Source organism: Oncorhynchus tshawytscha, linkage group LG01, assembly GCF_018296145.1.
Source record: "Oncorhynchus tshawytscha isolate Ot180627B linkage group LG01, Otsh_v2.0, whole genome shotgun sequence".
Taxonomy (NCBI): Eukaryota; Metazoa; Chordata; class Actinopteri; order Salmoniformes; family Salmonidae; genus Oncorhynchus; species Oncorhynchus tshawytscha.
The window spans coordinates 15571761-15592517 of NC_056429.1; the positions used below are offsets into that span (position 1 = coordinate 15571761).

At 45.0% G+C, this 20757-nt stretch overlaps 1 protein-coding gene across 2 annotated transcripts in view; it reads left to right on the forward strand.

Moving 5' to 3' along the window:
• The window catches only part of LOC112227345 (fibulin-1), a 41373-nt gene that overhangs the window by 7715 nt on the left and 12901 nt on the right, over positions 1–20757 (forward strand). Inside the window, exons 4-16 of one of the 2 annotated variants that reach the window (XM_024392255.2) lie at positions 2585–2732; positions 3041–3106; positions 3248–3334; positions 3497–3634; positions 3996–4133; positions 4667–4810; positions 5077–5202; positions 5443–5568; positions 5957–6076; positions 6217–6348; positions 6818–6941; positions 11291–11433; positions 12880–13017. In XM_024392255.2, the coding sequence (XP_024248023.1) occupies positions 2585–2732; positions 3041–3106; positions 3248–3334; positions 3497–3634; positions 3996–4133; positions 4667–4810; positions 5077–5202; positions 5443–5568; positions 5957–6076; positions 6217–6348; positions 6818–6941; positions 11291–11433; positions 12880–13017 (1630 nt within the window). Of the gene's footprint in view, positions 1–2584; positions 2733–3040; positions 3107–3247; positions 3335–3496; positions 3635–3995; positions 4134–4666; positions 4811–5076; positions 5203–5442; positions 5569–5956; positions 6077–6216; positions 6349–6817; positions 6942–7655; positions 9587–11290; positions 11434–12879; positions 13018–20757 lie in introns of those variants that run through there. The other variant, XM_024392340.2, reaches the window with a different exon arrangement.

Here is a 20757-nt window from a genome sequence, read left to right on the forward strand (position 1 = left end):
ATTTCTGCAGGAGAGTGAATGTGATTGTGTGTGTGTGTGGACGTATGTGTGTGCGATCCTGTTGAGCAGGATGAAACATGTCACTCTGGGGAGAAATGAGGAATGGAGCTTGTTGCTGTCAGGTAGATTATACATTCACATAAGATACTGTCTACTACAGGCTCTCTGCCAAGATAGGTGCTCTACACCCGGCTGTCTTTTTCCTCAGGATCCTACACCACCATATCACTACAACATACTACAGCACATCAGGGCGGCAGTCAAGACCCTTGCAGAGCTTTGCCAACAGTACAGTACATTTGCCCAGAAGAATGAGATCGTTGTTAGTGCAGCCAGCAACATGTCTTAACTTGAACCTCCACCTCCGTGAAATGCAGGTGTTGGCTGATTGCATTAAGGTGTGCTGCATTTACAGTGCCTTGCGAAAGTATTCGGCCCCCTTGAACTTTGCGACCTTTTGCCACATTTCAGGCTTCAAACATAAAGATATAAGACTGTATTTTTTTGTGAAGAATCAACAACAAGTGGGACACAATCATGAAGTGGAACGACATTTATTGGATATTTCAAACTTTTTTAACAAATCAAAAACTGAAAAATTGGGCGTGCAAAATTATTCAGCCCCCTTAAGTTAATACTTTGTAGCGCCACCTTTTGCTGCGATTACAGCTGTAAGTCGCTTGGGGTATGTCTCTATCAGTTTTGCACATCGAGAGACTGAAATTTTTCCCATTCCTCCTTGCAAAACACCTCGAGCTCAGTGAGGTTGGATGGAGAGCATTTGTGAACAGCAGTTTTCAGTTCTTTCCACAGATTCTCGATTGGATTCAGGTCTGGACTTTGACTTGGCCATTCTAACACCTGGATATGTTTATTTTTGAACCATTCCATTGTAGATTTTGCTTTATGTTTTGGATCATTGTCTTGTTGGAAGACAAATCTCCGTCCCAGTCTCAGGTCTTTTGCAGACTCCATCAGGTTTTCTTCCAGAATGGTCCTGTATTTGGCTCCATCCATCTTCCCATCAATTTTAACCATCTTCCCTGTCCCTGTTGAAGAAAAGCAGGCCCAAACCATGATGCTGCCACCACCATGTTTGACAGTGGGGATGGGGTGTTCAGGGTGATGGGCTGTGTTGCTTTTACGCCAAACATAACATTTTGCATTGTTGCCAAAAAGTTCAATTTTGGTTTCATCTGACCAGAGCACCTTCTTCCACATGTTTGGTGTGTCTCCCAGGTGGCTTGTGGCAAACTTTAAACAACACTTTTTATGGATATCTTTAAGAAATGGCTTTCTTCTTGCCACTCTTCCATAAAGGCCAGATTTGTGCAATATACGACTGATTGTTGTCCTATGGACAGAGTCTCCCACCTCAGCTGTAGATCTCTGCAGTTCATCCAGAGTGATCATGGGCCTCTTGGCTGCATCTCTGATCAGTCTTCTCCTTGTATGAGCTGAAGGTTTAGAGGGACGGCCAGGTCTTGGTAGATTTGCAGTGGTCTGATACTCCTTCCATTTCAACATTATCGCTTGCACAGTGCTCCTTGGGATGTTTAAAGCTTGGGAAATCTTTTTGTATCCAAATCCGGCTTTAAACTTCTTCACAACAGTATCTCGGACCTGCCTGGTGTGTTCCTTGTTCTTCATGATGCTCTCTGCGCTTTTAACGGACCTCTGAGACTATCACAGTGCAGGTGCATTTATACGGAGACTTGATTACACACAGGTGGATTGTATTTATCATCATTAGTCATTTAGGTCAACATTGGATCATTCAGAGATCCTCACTGAACTTCTGGAGAGAGTTTACTGCACTGAAAGTAAAGGGGCTGAATAATTTTGCACGCCCAATTTTTCAGTTTTTGATTTGTTAAAAAAGTTTGAAATATCCAATAAATGTCGTTCCACTTCATGATTGTGTCCCACTTGTTGTTGATTCTTCACACAAAAAATACAGTTTTATATCTTTATGTTTGAAGCCTGAAATGTGGCAAAAGGTCGCAAAGTTCAAGGGGGCCGAATACTTTCGCAAGGCACTGTATGAATGGGAGAAAAGAAGTACAGGATGAGTTTAGAATGGGGGTTAAACCATAGCATGCTCATTTTCTAGCTCCCTCTAAAACCTCTCAGTACACTACCAGACTACAACCCCACCACCCACATTATGACATCCTCAAGACATGCACACACAGAAGATACAGACACACTCAGACTAGACTCCTCGGTCGTCACTAGTTACCACAGCCACAAAGTAATAAACCCAGCCTATTTGTGATTTTAAACCTAACCCTAACCACAACCACACTGCTAACCTCATACCTAACCCTAAACTTAAATTAAGACCAAAAAGCTAAGTTTTGATTTCATAAATTTTTATGATATAGCGAATTTGGACTTTCTGGCTGTGGTAACTGGTGGAAACCTGACCCCTCCCCCGAGTCAAGCCCAGACTGTTCCCTTTCAGACGATGGTGATTGGTGAAGTTGTGAAGTGGTGGTGTAATTTCCCTCTGTATGTCCATCTGGCCAAATGATGCATATTAACACATTGAGTAATTATGTCTATGGTCTGACTCCTCCAGATGTGCTGTGACTGTTGTCTGCTGGGCCGGGCTGCTCAGGAGAAGGGTCTGCCCTGTGACCACAGCCTGTCTCTGGGCTACCAGTGTGGCCTGGTGTCCCGGGCCTGCTGCGATGACGGAGCCCCCGATGTGAAGACCAACACTCTGGGTAAGAGAGGAGGGTAGAAGGAGAGGAGGGTGGAGGGAGAGGAAAGGGTGGAGAGAGAGAGGAATGGGAGGTGTTGTAATAGAGAGGGCAGGGAGGAGGGAGAAGGGGAAAGATGGAGTAGAGTGGAGAGGATATATGGACTATTTTTAATCTAGTTCTACACTGCCCTCTGGTGGCCATCAGGAGCCTTGGCTCTTGCTGTAGTTTTAGTAAAGACCTCCATTGTCATGACGAATAGTTTCAACACTCTTTGTTTGCAAACAGTTTTTGCCTGTACTGGTGAATATTTGAATTCTTATCCCCCACAGTTCCTGACAAAGACAACGAGGCCCTCACTGGCAAGGATAATCCGTTACTGAATGAGTGCAGTAATGGTACTAACTTCCCCTCCTCACATCACTGTCACATGTTATTAGCTGACTGTCCTCACAGAGAAAGTCAGAAACATAGGTACTCTAACAGAAACAAAAATAATTTACTTTAATGTGCACATTTTCTGTTCTCAACCGGATTAGCGAAGTGTGCACAGGAATGTGTGGGCAACGGCACCTGTGCCTGCTTCAAAGGCTACAAACTCAAACCAGATGGGAAGAACTGTGAAGGTGAGTGGACAGGAGGCAGCAGTCATATCTTGTTGAATAGTAAATGAGGTGGAATAAATCCCTATCCATCTAGTATCTCCACAGGACTATGATATCTTACTTCTTAGATACGCCTTCCATATTATCCTCTCCTCTTCCTCTTCCTCTCTCCCTCTCTCTCAGATATAAATGAGTGCCTGCTGGGTGCCAGTAACTGCCGAGGAGGTGAGCGCTGCATCAACACGCTGGGGTCATTTCGTTGCCAAAGAGAGGTCAGCTGTGGTACCGGTTACGAGCTTACCGACAACAACAACTGCAAAGGTCAGAGGTCACAACACCTCCTACAGGGGAGAGGGAATATGTAAAGATCAATATGTATGATTCATACATCCATGATAAACTGTAAAACAAATCCATGATAAACTGATAAACATCCGTCCATTAATCGTCTATCCGTCTATCCGTCTATCCGTCTGTCCGTCTGTCCGTCTGTCCGTCTGTCTGTCTGTCTGTCTGTCTGTCTGTCTGTCTGTCTGTCTGTCTGTCTGTCTGTCTGTCTGTCTGTCTGATTTACAGTATGTCTGACTTTGACAATGAAGCTATTGTTGAGTATTTCTAAGAATACATTTGAATATCATGTAAATCTGCTGATGCTTTCGTACAACATGTCTTCTTCCCCCAGACATTGACGAGTGTGAGTCGGGCACCCACAACTGCGCCCCGGACTTTATGTGTCAGAACACTCAGGGGTCATTCCGCTGTCGGCCCAAGAACCAGTGTGGTGATGGATACATCCAGGATGCCCTGGGCAGCTGCATTGGTGAGCATCAGAACCATGTTACCATGGCAACATATCACCAGGACAGTACATCACCCCATCCATCCCACATATACCCCAAAACACAGTCACTTTAAAGTACAGTCCACAGGGCCCTCCGACATACATACATACAGTTGAAGTCGGAAGTTTACATACACTTAGGTTGGGGTCATTAAAACTCGTTTTTCAACCACTCCACAAATTTCTGGTTAACAAACTATAGTTTTGGCAAGTCAGTTAGGAATTCTACTTTGTGCATGACACGAGTAATGTTTCCAACAATTGTTATCAAACAGATTATTTCACTTATAATTCACTGAATCACAATTCCAGTGGGTCAGAAGTTTACATACACTAATTTGACTGTGCCTTTGAACAGCTTGGAAAATTCCAGAAAATCATGTAATGGATTTAGAAGCTTCTGATAGGCTAATTGACATCATTTCAGTAAATTGGAGGTGTACCTGTGGATGTACTAAACTTCCAACTTCAACTGTACATGACATATGTATAACGTCTGACCTCTACCCCAGACATCAATGAGTGTCTGGCCCAGACTGGGCCTTGCCACCCTGGCCAGTCGTGTATGAACACGGTGGGCTCCTTCACCTGCCAGAGGAACTCTGTCAACTGTGGCCGGGGATACCATCTAAACGACAACGGCAACCGCTGCGTGGGTACGTACGGCTGCCTCACTTACGTACTGAGGCCTCATCGCTCCAGTCTGGGCATAAGGCCCCCTCAAGGTCCCTGTCCTGGGCTATAGTAGACAGCCTCAACATCCCCTGGAACCACGTTCACCTCCTTTGCTTAGCATTAAGAATCTTACACTGTAGCCTACATTTCCATGTATTTCTCGTGGCCTCGCTATCTCTCTGCATACCGATGCGTTTTTTTTCTTCCTGTAATATCTTGTGATCTCTCTCTCTTTGCCCTGGTGTAGATATCGATGAGTGTAAAGGTCCTGATGGAGAGTGTGCAGGCCATGGCTGTATCAACCTGGTAGGATCGTTCCGTTGTGAGTGTAAGATTGGCTTCATCTTCAACAGCATCAGCCGCGTCTGCGAAGGTACATACTGACTTCTTACTCCTTGTAGTTACCTAGTAGTTACAGGACAGTGTCGTGTTAGTTGACATAAGCAGGACACCAACAGTCTTGACTGTTTATGACATCTGGTATGTCATCGTAATCACAGCGTTATGTAGGTCTTATGACAAAGGGTTAAAAAACATATTTAAAAAATGAACTGCCAGTTGGGGAACCCTGCTGTAGATATTCAACTTAGTGTCCTTTTCTTCTGTGTCTTAGATATCAATGAGTGCAGGCACTACCCTGGGCGCCTCTGTGCCCACAAGTGTGAGAATGCCGTGGGGTCCTATAAGTGCAGCTGCACCCAAGGCTTCAAGCTGGCCAGCGACGGCAGGAACTGTGATGGTAAGGCAGTCTTCCAATGTTAAGAGTTTAAATCTGAGCTTCCCTAATTGGCCATCTCTTGTTTTGCCTTACTGAAGTTTGTGGTCATGTGTTTTATAGATGTATCTCTCTCTCTCTCTCTCGCTCTCTCTCTCTCTCTCTCTCTTTGTCTCTCTCTCTCTCTCTCGCTCTCTCTCTCTCTCTCTTTTGTCTCTCTCTCTTTGTCTCTCTCTCACACTCTCTCTCTCACTCTCTCTTTGTCTCTCTCTCTTTTTGTCTCTCTCTCTCACTCTCTCTTTGTCTCTCTTACTCTCTCGCTCTCTCTCTCGCTCTCTCTCTCTCTTTCTCTGTCTCTCTCCTGGCTATAGATGACTAGTTTTATCTAACTGAGTTACATTGTTGTGTGTAGATCTAAACGAATGTGAGAGCAGCCCTTGCAGTCAAGAGTGTGCCAACGTGTACGGCTCCTACCAGTGCTACTGTCGCCGTGGCTACCAGCTCAGTGACAGGGATGGCATCAACTGTGAAGGTAGGAGATGCTAAAACACATCTAATGAGCCATAGCCTATGGTGTAACTTAATCAGGAGCCCCATTACACAGATATTATTTGATTCGACTTCCTGTACCCTTTACATCCTCTATTGTTTGATCTTTGACCTTATCTCCAGACATTGATGAGTGTGCCTTGCCCACCGGGGGTCACATCTGCTCCTACCGCTGCCACAACACCCCCGGGAGCTTCCACTGCAACTGCCCCGCCACCGGCTATACTCTGGCCCCCAATGGACGCAGCTGCCAGGGTAAGTCCTCGCTCCTTATGGGGATGTAGGGGTCCTCAGCAGGGGGGTTATGGTCATTCTTCAGATCAGAAGACAAATACCAGTAAAGATGGCAGGTAGCCTAGCGGTTAAGAGCATTGGGCCAGTAACTGAAAGGTTGCTGGTTTGAATCCCTGAGGTGAAAAATATGTCGATGTACCCTTGAGCAAGCAACATAACCCTAATTGCTCCTGTAAGTTGCTCTGGATAAGAGCGTCTGCGGGAGTGAATAAAACGTAACAGTGATGATTCTGTGAACCAAACTTCCGTAATGAGTAACTTTGCCTGATACCTGAAGACTTGCATTATTTCCCCGAGCTAATGCCTATAGGCTTTAGCTCAGCGGTCTCGTGACACGCAGCGGACGAGGTTTGAACCTAGGTTTCATGTTTAAAATATAGGATTTAAAATGTTTATGGTTCAGAATTGATTCATTTCTCTTCCTGTCCAGATGTTGATGAGTGTGTGACAGGGACACACACCTGCTCTGAGACAGAGAGCTGCTTCAATGTACAGGGTGGATTCAGATGCTTGTCCTTTGAGTGTCCGCCAAACTATCGCCGAGCAGGAGAGAAGTGAGTACCTACCTACCTATCTACCTACCTACCCGAGGACTCTCTCCCAAGTACTTGGGCTATACAGTATACCGGTTTTTAGTTCACAGTATCCCAAGGTCGCCAGGTATGGAGTTCTCAGTTAAGTTGTCATTGACCAAGGCGGATTACTTTATGTAACTCCTTGTTAATCAGGAGAAGAACTCTTTTCACACTACTGAGCCAAACCGAGTGCAGTCAAGCCGAGTATTACTGGGCTGGTCTGGCTCCGCATTGTGAAAGGAAAAATATCCCAGCCAGCACAGTATGGTCAGGTCGGTCCTAAAGTGTGGATCAGGCACAAGTTATTTTATGGCCCCTGCTCTACAGTGTATACACAACCCCAACTCCAACCCCTACCTCTCTATTGAAGCTGTGCATGCCCCCCAATGTGGACTCTTAATGGCTTCAGTTTTAGGGTTCAGTCAAAGGCATGTTCTGTGAAGGCAGTCGAATGACGAAATGTAATCCTTTCCTTGAGATGTTCTTGCATGACCCTACAGGGGGCAGTGTGACACATGCTGGTCCACAGAAACACATGAGGCTGACTTTGTCCCTACCCACCTAGCCCCACCCAGCTAGCAGCATGCCATGCACGGCAAATCAAACTTATACCTCTCTTTTGTTCTCTGTTTGTTCTATCTGTCCGTCTTTGTCTTGTCCTGTCCTGTCTCTGGCCCATGTCTCTCTTTACAGTCGTTGTGAACGCTTGCTTTGCAATCAGACTAGCGAGTGCCTGGCCTCGCCTCTGAGAATAACCTACTACCACCTCACCTTCCCCACCAACATCCCCGTGCCCACCAATGTCTTCCGCATGGGCCCGTCCAACACCGTGCCCGGAGACCATGTTCAGATTGCCATCGTCGGCGGCAACAAGGGCGACTTCTTCGGCATGCAGAGAGTGCCCTCTGGTGGCGAGATGGCTGTGACGCGGCCCATCACGGAGCCGCAGGACTTTGAACTGTCTCTGGAGATGAGACTGCTGCGTTACGGCACCACCAGCACCTACCTAGCCAAAGTCCTGGTGTTTGTTGTCCAGGAGCAGCCCATCCTACCATATAACGCTATCCCTGAGTAGAGGGTAGTAGCATATAGCAACAAGAATACGGCAACAACAATGACAGCCAAAAAAGAGCAAACACTGGCATGATAAGCAAGCACAAACACAGTTGACATAGACCAGAAGCAGCATTCTGTCATTTGTCTCCTTGTTTTTGGTCTTATTGTAGTTTTTGTGATTACTGTAGCTAAGTATAGCCCTGCAAAATAGGCCAAATGTAATGTACTCACTTGGAGGTACAGCATTTGAATAGCAGCTAGGTGGCACTCTAGGGCAGGGTATTGAGGTAGTGGTCTGGGGATGCCTATTGATTACTGTATGTAATGGTGTAGTCTGGAGTCCTACAGGATCTTATGGTTGATTTGTTTAATGAAATGTTTTCTATTAAAATGGGACTAGACACAATAGACGTTCAATCAGGATATTTTTTTAACATATGTTTTGTGGACAGCACCAGAGATCTCATTTTTTATTAGAATATTACATAGCTGGGGGAACTATGACCTGTAAAGCATGTGTGCACTTCATGTTTGGGGTAAGTTTATGTGCTTGGTGAAAACGTATTTTCAGTGACATAGGTACATCTCTTGAATAGAACTGTGATATTCCAGTAGGTGAGTATCAGTGTTTTAAATAGCATAGTAAATAGCATTTTAAACAGCATATTAGCACTGTCAAGTCATAGTTGATTTGGTGGAAGCAGTTAATTGGTGGATCCACATCCTTCTAATGTGGTCTCACATCCTGACCTAGCCCACTTGATATTTTAGGAATAATGTGAAATGCACATATTGCACTGCATACTGCGGGTGTAAAATCAAGCAGACAGTGACTCAAAGGCAAGCCAGAGTAAGTGACAGGCAATGGGATGCAGTCGTGGAAGACTAGGAAATATGCAAGGCACAGCGATAGAGTAGAAATAGCCGAAACATGCTGTTAGGCCACTAGTCAGAGCCTGCCTGGGCTGCGGCTTACAATAACTGTAAATTCAACCATGGGTCCCAGGTTCCTCCCGACCTGTCAGGGCAGTAAGGATGCACCTGTCTAGTCGGGAAACCCATAAAATAAAACATGGTGGTCTGTGCACAGCTACAGATATAGTATCTTAATTTGATCACCCTGTTGCAGGAGAACATTCCTGTAACTCAGGAAATGTAAAACCTGTAGTGTATTTGAGGTTTAAAAAGGCTTCTGAAGTTTGTAATTTCCTCTTTGAGGTTTCAGACTTGATTTTTCCTTGTGAAAAATGTATCAACCTCTTCAAAAATGTCCATTAATTATAATCCACAAAATAATTCACATTTCCTGTTGCTGCAAGATTAGTTTCCTTCTGTAGCAAACTGGCTCAAATGAAGATCATACATCTGTAAAGCACAATTTGTTTTTTTTCTCTACTCTGACAGTGAGTTATGGGGATCTGGGTTCTGGCTGGTGGTCTGAACAATTTGTGGCGGAGCAACATCACCGCTTGGAGAATGAATGATGCCCTGCAGTGTTTGTGTTGGGGCGTTATCAATCTACTGACTATAAATAATAATTACCCAAAAAATAAAAGGACTTTGCAGCGCTTGACCAGAGGACTTCCATTCCATCCAACAGTCTGTTTTCCTTTCTGGTCTTGAAGTATTGTTTTTTTCTGTAGGGCTGGGTCTCTCTGGGCCACGTGAGGTGATGAGAGGACAGGAGAATACAAGGGCCCTCCTGTGCCCCCCCCCCCACACACACACAAAGGGCATAATTAGCCCTTCTCTCTACTTGCTGTCTAGTCTTTGATGTACCCTGCTCTGTGTGAGGGCCAGTTCACCCTGGGTCATTATAATCTTGTAAATTCACTTTGTGGCCTAGTGGAGCAGAGCGTTCACCCCATCCTCCAGGGCCTGCTCTCTCCTCTTGCTGCTGCAGGCTGAGGTATTATAAACTAGAAGAACATTTGTTGCTTTGGCCTGAACCAAAGCAAAACTTGTACCCTGGCGTTAATTGCTAATTACAAGCCCCTGACTTCTTGTCAGGGGCTTTTCCACTCTCTCCATGAAAGGAGCTGTGCAACCCGAGCCGGGTTCTGGCCTGGGGTTCTGGCCTGGGGTTGAGCTGCAGCCTATAGGCCCCACGAGGAGAGACAGAGAGCCATGATGTAGCTATATTATACATTACACTGGAGCAGTGGTGGACGTTCATTGGACTCTATACATGGTACTCTTGGGAACCAGAGCCAAATCATGTATGCACTGGCCAGCTACTTGTCTGTTCGTATTACCTTCCTTTTGAATCCCATCCACACCAGACATTATCAACTGTATAAGCTGCATGTATGGTATTTTGTCTGTTTAGAATAGGCTCATGGAGAAGCAGAGTTCGTTCGGTAGAGCATGGCACATCCCCACCAAGCAGAGGAGATTATAGCTGACGTTGAGTTGTAGAATTTGTCTTGATATGTTTCGTAACCAGGACCTCCCCAGGGTATTGATGATTTAAATAGAGGTCTCTGTCCCTGGTGCTTGTGGGTGAAAGCCTGCTGAGAAGCAGTTCCTCTCAGATTGCAGGACAGGTTCCTGGCAGCATAGCAGCCCTGTTGCTGTAGGCATGTGGGTGGGTGGCATTTGTTTCAGAGAGGTCTCCCCTCACCCTAAGCTGCCACTGATTAGATTGTGAAATAAACAGAGTCTTAAATAATGGGATGAGAGCAGCTCGGAGCGCTTGGGGAGTTGTCTAGTCATGTTCTTCACAATTTAGGAGAATTTTAGAACCCCCCTTGTCCCATAAATTCTCCTCAAGAGATTATCTGATATGAAGCCGGGGACACGCTCAACAAATCCAAATATTTTGCTGCGAGCAACTCATGCATCATTCTCTCCTCATAGTATTTCATATTTCACTTCTCTTCTCCCCACACAACACAACCAGTGCATCAGAAACCAAACCATCAATGGCTACCAGAGCCTCCACTAGCCAGCTACACTCTGGCTACTGTGTGATCTTTGGCTGTCGTTGTTTTATCATTCTTGCTAGCCACATACAGTACCAATGTTTTTGATGTAGAATACTTTATCCAGCATCCCCGCTGTAGTTGGACAGATCGTGTTTGTGTAGCGGTTATTCCACAGGGTCTGCTGAGTTCTTGATTGTGCAGTGCACTTCTCCCTTGGAATAGGATGCCCTGTCATTTGAGCTTCAGGGGAGGAACCGAAGGCGGTTTGTGCCTTAGGCTTTTTATAATCTCTCCCTAAAGGTCAGAAGTTGTGTGTGTGCATTTGTGTGTGTCCTCTCTCACCAGGGCAAGGGTCGAGCGCTCAGACACCGTCCGCTGTGTGAAGTCGTGCCAGCCCAATGACATCAGCTGTGTCCTGGACCCTGTACACTCCGTCTCCCACACTGTCATCTCCATGCCTACCTTCAGGGAGTTCACCAGGCCTGAAGGTAGGGGTGATCTCTCATGCACTTATTTAGATTACAGCACACTTTTTTTCACATCCAATGTTTTTTTTCACTGACAGCATATTACGTCAAAACATACATATTCCTTTTTATATTACCTTGTTGTCCAAAACCTGTTGACCAAAAAAGCCTGTGATAGACTAGCCTCCTGTCCAGGGGGTGTGCTTATACATCAAGCTGCCTCGCACTACATAATGAGGAGTTAGGCTCCTGCTCCTATGAGCTGAAATCCAAGGCTCTTGCAAGGCTCTTGCAAAAATCAGCTAATGAACTAATTCCTTTGAAAACAACCTATGTGGCATCATTATGAGTCAGAAACAGTTATTGTACCAAACACCTTAGTTAGATGTAAAATTGAGAAATACTGCACCAAACACCTTAGTTAGATGTAAAATTAAGAAATACTGCACCAAACACCTTAGTTAGATGTAAAATTAAGAAATACTGCACCAAACACCTTAGTTAGATGTAAAATTAAGAAATACTGTACCAAACACCTTAGTTAGATGTAAAATTGCACAACTAGAACATCCTCAGCAAAACAGATTTCTCAGATTGATTCTGAGAAAGTGAAATAGGCTTCCTTGTCTACAGACATTTTTTTTACCTTTATTTAACTAGGCACATCAGTTAAGAACAAATTCTTATTTTCAATGCCGGCCTAGGAACAGTGGGTTAACTGCCTGTTCAGGGGCAGAACGGCAGATTTGTACCTTGTCAGCTCGGGGGTTTGAACTTGCAACCTTCCGGTTACTAGTCCAACGCTCTAACCACTAGGCTACCCTGCCGCCCCAAACATCATTAACCAAATGTGGAATCGGTCAGAAAACAAACCTCCAAGACTGAAATCTCGTTTCTCTAATGGGCAACATTAGTGGCTCTTTAAGAGTGTTGTTGACAGTGTAGTGGTAATTCATGCATCAGACACTTCCTCCTTAACATTCAATATATATATGAGCTGTGTGCATTCAAACCCTGGGGGACATGGTTGGTGTGCTGGTAACACCATTAAGTGTTGCCTAGCCGCTAGACCAAAACCAATGTCTAAGTGTCACTTAGGATGGATCTGACTGACTGACCACTGTAATCACACCCATCCAAACCGAGACAAACTTAGTCCTACAAACTTAGTCCTTAGTCCTCATCCTCAACTTCATGGGAAGTTAAGTCCTTGTTGTTTCTCATAAGCTCCTCGTCGGGGTGTTTAGGACTTGCAGGCCTCTAACTGAACAACAGCACTGAACACCCATCATCCCTGTCATGACCCCCTCTGCACACAATAAACCCAGAGCTTAGCTGCCTCCCATTTTATTGTCTTCCTCCGAGGAGAAGTTGGCACGAGCCTGGCCGATTCAATCCCAGCCTGATTATAAGGGTTTAAAGCCCTGTAAAGCTCTTTTGTCTCTAATTGTTATCTTCTTCCAACAGAGATAGTTTTCCTGAGAACCATGTCGATGGCGCACTCCTCCCCCCACATCAGCTCCGACATCGTGTTCGACATCCTGGAGGGAAATGTCCAGAATTCCTTCGACATCGTCAAACGTGAGGAGCACGGCATAATCGTGGGTGAGTGGAAAGAAAGAAGGAGCGAAGGGATGCAGCTAGCTAAGCCATATGCCATTTGACTTGAGTTGAGATCTGAGTAACTCATCAAGTCACAAGGGTCAAATAACAATAGCAGGCAATCACTAGTCCCGAGGCCTCCCTGGGTAGACTTTCAAACAAGCGGTTTTCTGACCTAATTTTGCATTGCGTTTTTTATATATACAAACCAAACGCATGTGTGTGTCTCCATGTGAGAGCTGAGTGGAGAGAAGAAGAAGAAGAAAGAGAAGCTTTGGTTTGAGAAGCATGAAATTTTCCATCATAAGGATGCTCCCGTGACACAAGTACATCTGACAATCACTTCCAATGCCATTTGCACCTTAAGCTGTCCTTTGGGTTGTCCTCGGAGACCAATGAAGGACGACTTTCTCTTCTTTCTCCACCAAACATTTTGGCATCAGTTTGTTCCACTTTCCTGCACCATTTAATTCACTTACTGACCGCCATGTTTTTCCATTCCTTAAGCAACAAAGCCCTTCTTCTCCTCAACAGATTATTGTGGCTACGATGTACAGAGATGGCTTATATTTTTGCATATGAAGAAGTCTGGATGGGCATAATATATTTTCATGTGCGTATGTAAATTTATATGATGAATATCAGTCTTTTTAGGGTTGCAAAATGAGGATTTATTACTGGTGTCTGTAATAATCTCTGGCCCTCTGTGTTGCCTTATCACATGCAAAATATATGAAATAATGAAATAATATTATTTTAAAAAATATATATATAATGACAGAGATGTAAAACATTATCCTAAATTTACAAACAATCAATTTAGTGAAAACCATTGACTTTTGAGATGAGGGTTTCAGCATGAAATATCCTTTTGACACACTAATCTATTTCACCGTGTCAATATGTATTTGTTGTCAATGTTTTGCCGTCAAACTGGTGGCAGTTGTGAACACAGTCAATAGTTGGAAGAGTTGCAGAGTTGATTGAAAATAATGCCTTATTGATTAGATGCTTTTTTCATTAATTAGGCTATTTATTCTTGAACCATATGGTCTATATATTAGAAACTCATGGACAATATGGACACAGAACAAATGAATACTATATATGAATAACGTTTTCAAAAATTATTCAAGTATAAATTACCAAAGTTACGATAGAGTGACAGATTTTCTGTTAATGACCAAAATTCCTGAATATTAAGGAAACTTTGGTAAATTACCGGTAGCTGTGCAATGCTAGTCCTTATACAGACTTTGAGATAGTAATGGTACCCTACTTAACCCTGGCAATCAAGGATCAGATCCAAGTCTGTTGCTGTAGAACAGAGAAGAGAGGAGCCTTGGTGGGTGTGACTGCATGTGGAGCCTCTGTAGTGTAGCAGCACATCCCTTTAGCCTCCACTGGTCTGGTGAGGATCCAGCACTGCTCACTGTGTCTGGGGGAGATGAACCGAAGCCTGGCTCCAGGAGGATGGGGGTGTACTCGGCCCGGGGATGACGCATAGTTGGGCCTGCCTGGATGTTATTGTTTTGGCTCTGCGATGGGAGGATGGAGGGATGCGGGCAGTGAAAGGAGAGAGTGAGAGATACACACTGTGCTGATGGATGAAAGGATGGCCTGTCACTACGTACCACACAAGGCTGCTGAGGGGAGGACGGCTCATGATAATGGCAGGAACGGAGTCAATGGAATGGCATCCAAACACATGGAAACCATGTTTTTGATGTACTTGATACCATTTCACTAATTGCTGTACCAGCCATTACCACAAACCGGTCCTCCCCAAATAAGGTGCCACCAACCTCTTGTGCTACGTACATCTGTCTCTTCCCAGAATGGAGAGGGAGAAAGAGAGAGTAAACAAAGTGGTGAGTGTACACAAAGATTATTAGTCTAATAACCATACAATACCCACTGGGCACAGATGTCAATTCTCAATGTCTATTACACATTGGTTCAATGTAATTACATTGAAATGACGTGGAAACAACGTTGATTCAACCAGTGTGTGCCCAGTGGGTAGAGTACAGATACCATCTTTTGAGTTTTGTGGTTATCATTTTGTTACTGGGGTAACGGGGAAGGGGTATACTTGGGGTGGGGGGTGGCGGGGGTATAATTGAGCTACCCTTTGGTACTTTGGTACTTGGGACTTACGTCACCCATCCTCAGAGGTTTAACGTGTGTGACTCTCTCTCTCTCTCTCTGTGTCTCTCTCTCTCTGTGTCTCTCTCTCTCTCTCTGTGTCTCTTTCTCTCTGTCTCTCTCTCTCTGTCTCTCTCTCTCTCCCTCTCGACCTCTCTCCCTCTCTCTCTCTCTGTGTTTGTGTGTGTTCGTGCATGTGCAAGAGAGTGTGTGTACGAATATGTGCAGAAGTAATCCTGGGCCCTAGTGATTCATGTGGTTAAATGTATTGTTCCATTTCCCCACACCAGCCCTCAGTGTCTCGTCGAGCATTAGAACGCTTTAAATGGCTACCACATGAAAGGCTTCGCTGCCTTGTTTGTGAGGAGGCTCTTCTCTCCCAAACCCTTGGGGTGCTTATTGGATGCAGCTCTTGCATGTTAGCCATAGTCGTCCATGTTGAGTGGCTCTGCTGACGAGGCTTTGGTCAATAACGGTCTGCTGTGAAGTCTGGTGTCCATGTCGTGATCAGCTATAGGGTTTGGTTTATTCAACTCAGTGGTGGTGCTCCGCGCTGGTTCCTTTGGCTGGTGGCTGTGGCTTAGCTCTGTAGCTAGCTGACGTGTAAACTATCTGTAAGAGTTGCATATGAATCTACTTTATGAACAAGAGGAAAATCCTCCTTTATATTCACCAATAGCGCTTTTAATAGACTGACCACTTTGACCAGGGTAAGCCGTTTAAGTTTGGTACACTGCTACTTTGGGAGAATGATTGAGTTTGTTCTCTGTTTCACACGCTGACGCACAGTCTTACCCATACACACACACTGACGCACAGTCTCACCCATACACACACACACTGATGCACAGTCTCACCCATACACACACACACACTGGATATACAACGAGTCTCACACAGCGAGAGAGCCGCACAACTCTTCCCTAGTCATCCATCAGTGTCACGCAAGAGGTTTTCCCAGCTCTGTCACGTCTGGGTGACAGCCTTGACAGCCAGCCGCATCTGTGCAAACACAACAGCCCGTCAACGCTTGGGGAAAACATGATCACAACCAATCATACACTCACAGAATCCAATGTCCTGGAGCCCAGTGACTAGCCTAGCACCACGTACAGCCAGGACCACACAGCAGATGTCTTACTGAGTCTTACAGCCCTCCAGGTAGAGCTGAAGTAGATCCAGCTTGGTGGTATGTCATCACTAAGACAACATCTCTGGCACATCAGATGATGCATATTGGGAAAGACAAACAGTGAGGGAAAAGGTATGCATTACTCAGACTCTCTTGCACTGTCATCTGATTAGGGCAGACTGTTTGATGACGACGTCTGTTTGAAGGGACATGATGATAATAGGGTGATTGATTCTGGCAGCCAGCCAGAACTGCAGAGCTACTCCCTTTAAAAACAACAGTTCTGTGGTCTACAGCACGAGGAGCAGGTGGTCCGGAATCAGGGGCTTTCCTGTGATGCAGCATGCGGTGGTGGTGGTGTGTGTGTGTGTGGCGTGCTACAGATTGGTGGTGGTCTCTCCATTTGTCTCCATGGTGTTGGTGGTTCCCCCTGTTTGACTTTGTCTACCCAGCCACGCTTTCACAGTGGGATTAATATTGTCTTAACAACACTCCCAGTGAACGCATGGTGTGGATGGACTGAGCTCACGTCATGCTCCTGTTAGCAGGCAGAGGTAGCTATGGTTTGAATGGGTCTGTGGGTGGGACTTGGGCTGAGGCTGTGACTGTGGGTGGGAATGGGGCTGAGGCTAATGTAGCATCGTGTGAAATATGTGGGAGAAGAATAAGGATAAGGATGGATGCTAGAAGAAGTAGCATCTTCTTCACAGAAGGGCAACACTTTTTCCTCTGGCCACCGTGAGAGTGGGGAAGTGAGCAAACCATCACAGGCAAGTTCCTAAACCTCATCCTTTGGTGAATCTGGTATGTTCCGTTAGTAAATCAAACCTTCCGTCAATGGGCCACTTACTGGACTGAAGACTGAGACGCCACAGCAAGATTCCAACCATTCTAGAACGCAGGTAGAAATATGCCTCTGTGGTTCTGAGTTATACACAGATAATATGAAAGGCCTATTTACGATGTCATTGGCACAGAGGTGACAGGCTCACCATGTCCATTAGCTCCATGAATGAAGGAGTGAGCTCACTGTCTGTGTCTGGTCAGGTACTTTGTGCTGGTGGCGGTCAATGGAGCCGTTCACAGCAGCTGGTGGAATTTGGGCCTGGTGTGTCATAGCAGGTGTTAAGGACACAGTGGGGCTTGAGGCTCTAGTCTAGGTGTGCTTCCTAAAGGGCACCCTATTAGTTACCTGGTCGAAAGACAAGTAACGCTCTATATAGGGAATAGGGTGACATTTCAGACGAACTCTAGCTTGTGGTTGAATGTATTAGAATGAAGGGAGCTAAGGACAGAAATCTGCAGATTATATAGTGTGATAAGCAGAGAAAGCCTCCTCGCGGCAGAGAGAGAGAGACAGAGAGAGGTTGTCTGTCTGTCAGGGGATGATCATGAATTATGACATGGAATCAGCAGGCCCACCAGAGCGGGCCAAGCCCATGAGGAATCCCTGCCTGCCTGTCACTGAGGGGATTAGTACAGCTAATCAAAACAGTGTCTTCTCCACCCGACAACCCCATAGCATAGCAAAACACACAAGGCCTTCTCTTCCCGGGGTGGTCTACACTGATGTTTGATAGTGTTACACGTCACATGCACACACAGAATGTACAGTGCATTCGGAAAGTAGTCAGACCCCTTGACTTTTTCCACATTATGTTACGTTATAACCTTATTCTAAAATAGATGAAATTGTATCCCCCCTCATCAATCTAACTACAATACCACATAACGTATTTTTTGAAAATGTTGCACATTTATAAAAAATATCACATTTACATAAGTATTCAGACCCTTTACTCAGTACTTTGTTGAAGCACCTTTGGCAGCGATTACAGCCTCGAGTCTTCTTGGGTATGATGCTGCAAGCTTAGCTCATCTGTATTTGTGGAGTTTCTCCCATTCTTCTCTGCAGATCCTCTCAAGCTCTGTCAGATTGGATGGGGAGCATAGCTGCTCAGCTATTTTCAGGTCTCTCCAAAGATCGGGTTCAAGTCTAGGCTCTGGCTGGGCCACTCAAGGACATTCAGAGACTTGTCCCGAAGTCACTCCTGTGTTGTCTTGACTGTGTGCTTAGGGTTGTTGTCCTGTTGGAAGGTGAACCTTCGCCCCAGTCTGAGGTACCGAGCACTCTGGAGCAGGTTTTCATCAAGGATCTCTCTGTACTTCGCTCCTTTCATCTTTCTCTCGATCCTGACAAGTCTCCCAGTCCCTGCTGCTGAAAACACATCCCCACAGCATGATGCTGCCACCACCATGCTTCACCGTAGTGATATTGCCAGGTTTCTTCCAGATGTGATGCTTGGCATTCAGGCCAAAGAGTTCAATCTTGGTTTCATCAGACCAGAGAATATTCTTTCTCAAGGTCTGAGAGTCCTTTAGGTGACTTGTGGCAAACTCCAAGTGGGCTGTCATGTGCCTGTTACTGAGGAGTGGCTTCCGTCTGGCCACTACCATAAAGGCCTGATTGGTGGAGTGCTGCAGAGATACTTGTCCTTCTGGAAGGTTCTCCCATCTCTACAGAGGAACTCTGGAGCTCTGTCTTAGTGACCATCAGGTTCTTTGTCAACTCCCTGAACAAGGTCCTTCTCCCTGATTGCTCAGGTTTGGACGGGCGGCCAGCTCTAGGAAGAGTCTTGGTGGTTCCAAACTTCTTCCATTTAAGAAAGATGGAGGCCACTGTGTTCTTGGGGACCTTCAATGCTGCAGACATTTTTTGGTACCCTTCCCCAGATCTGTGCCTCGACACAATCCTGTCTCGGAGCTCTACGGACAATTTGTTCGACCTCATAGCTTGGTTTTTGCTCTGACATGCACTGTCAACTGTGGGACCTTATGTAGACAGGTGTGTGCCTTTCCAAATCATGTCCAATCAATTGAATGTACATCAGGTGGACTCCAATAAAGTTGTAGAAACATCTCAAGGATGATCAATGCAAACAGGATGTCTCATAGAAAAGGGTCTGAATACTTATGTAAATAAGGTTTTTTATTTTTTATAAGTTTGCAAACATTTCTAAAAACCTGTTTTTGCTTTGTCATTATGGGGTATTGTGTGTAGATTGATGAGGAAGAAAACGTATTTAATACATTTTAGAATAAGGCTGTAACGTAACAAAATGTGGAAAAAGTCAAGGGGTCTGAATACTTTCTGAATATACTGCATGTATATTTGCACTCCTCTCTGAAAACACCTGCACATACACTGTGTGCCTACACCCCCCCCACACACACACATACTGTACACACACATTGACACACCATTGATTCTTGCTGTAAGTGTATACAAATAATTTGCCATACATAGCTAACTATGTACTTTTCTTCCTCCCCTTTGCTTTCCACTTGATTTGTATTGACTTGTTCATCATCCCTCCCAAGTATCTCCACAGCCACGCTGCTACATTTTCTGTTTTATTGTGAATATTTATATTTGACTAATTTATTATCACTTTATCTACACTGTATGTCTTTTTGACTAATACAGATAAAAGGTATCAGGAGATTCTGGCATAATGTATCTGTTTATCAAAAATGGATCCAAAAAAGGATATACGCGTGTTGAGGAATCTGTTTCCAAGTCTACCAAATCCAGCATCATCTTTGACATTGGATGTTTTAATGTCGTGTTTTGAGATGTAGATTGAGTGCCATCGTCTACTGTGTCTGGTGGTTAGGTTACTGTATAAGGTCACTTTTATTACGATGTGAAGGTCACGATGGAGATAATGCTACATGGGCAATTCCACGCAAACGGAGTGAATAATAATTACAATAATAATGTACAAAAACACATTTACTTGAAGAACAGTGCAGATTGGTTTGGTAAAGTTTGGTAACAGAATGACAGTTTGTGCGGTTTGTTCTGTCATTCTGTTACCGAACTTTGCATCTGTCTCAGCATCATTCTGTTACCTTGAAATTTGCCTATATGCTACTATATCATCAATGTTACTCATTCATCAAACAACCACGGAAAATAGAAAGTCCAAGAAAAGCTCAATTCTTTTCCTTCCAGCTAGCAACTTTTTCAATGATGTCACAACAGTGGAGAAGGACTACATGCGTCCAGCACGGTCCCACGGTTCATTTGGGAGAGATCTGTAACAATGACTCAGTCATCACTAATTGACCTTGAAATACCAAACCACACAAGTTCGCTTTTCAGACCGGGGCTGTGCAGCTCTCACGTCCCCTTTGGAGTGGTCAGGAGCTATACCAAACACACAAGAAAGGCCAGTCAGGCCCGTGCCCTATAGTCCGGTCCCCAAGGAGCCTGTATGCTAATCCTAGGCTTCCCTCAGAGCGGACTGGGCCTGGGCCTGGGAAAAGCCATGCTCTGCCTGGCCCCTTTCCAATGGTTTTACAGCACTGAGCATTAATCACACCACGGCCAGCGTGTGATTATACAACAATGTGGCGAGGCCGACGCATACTTTGTTTTCTGGTGTTAAACCCGTTCA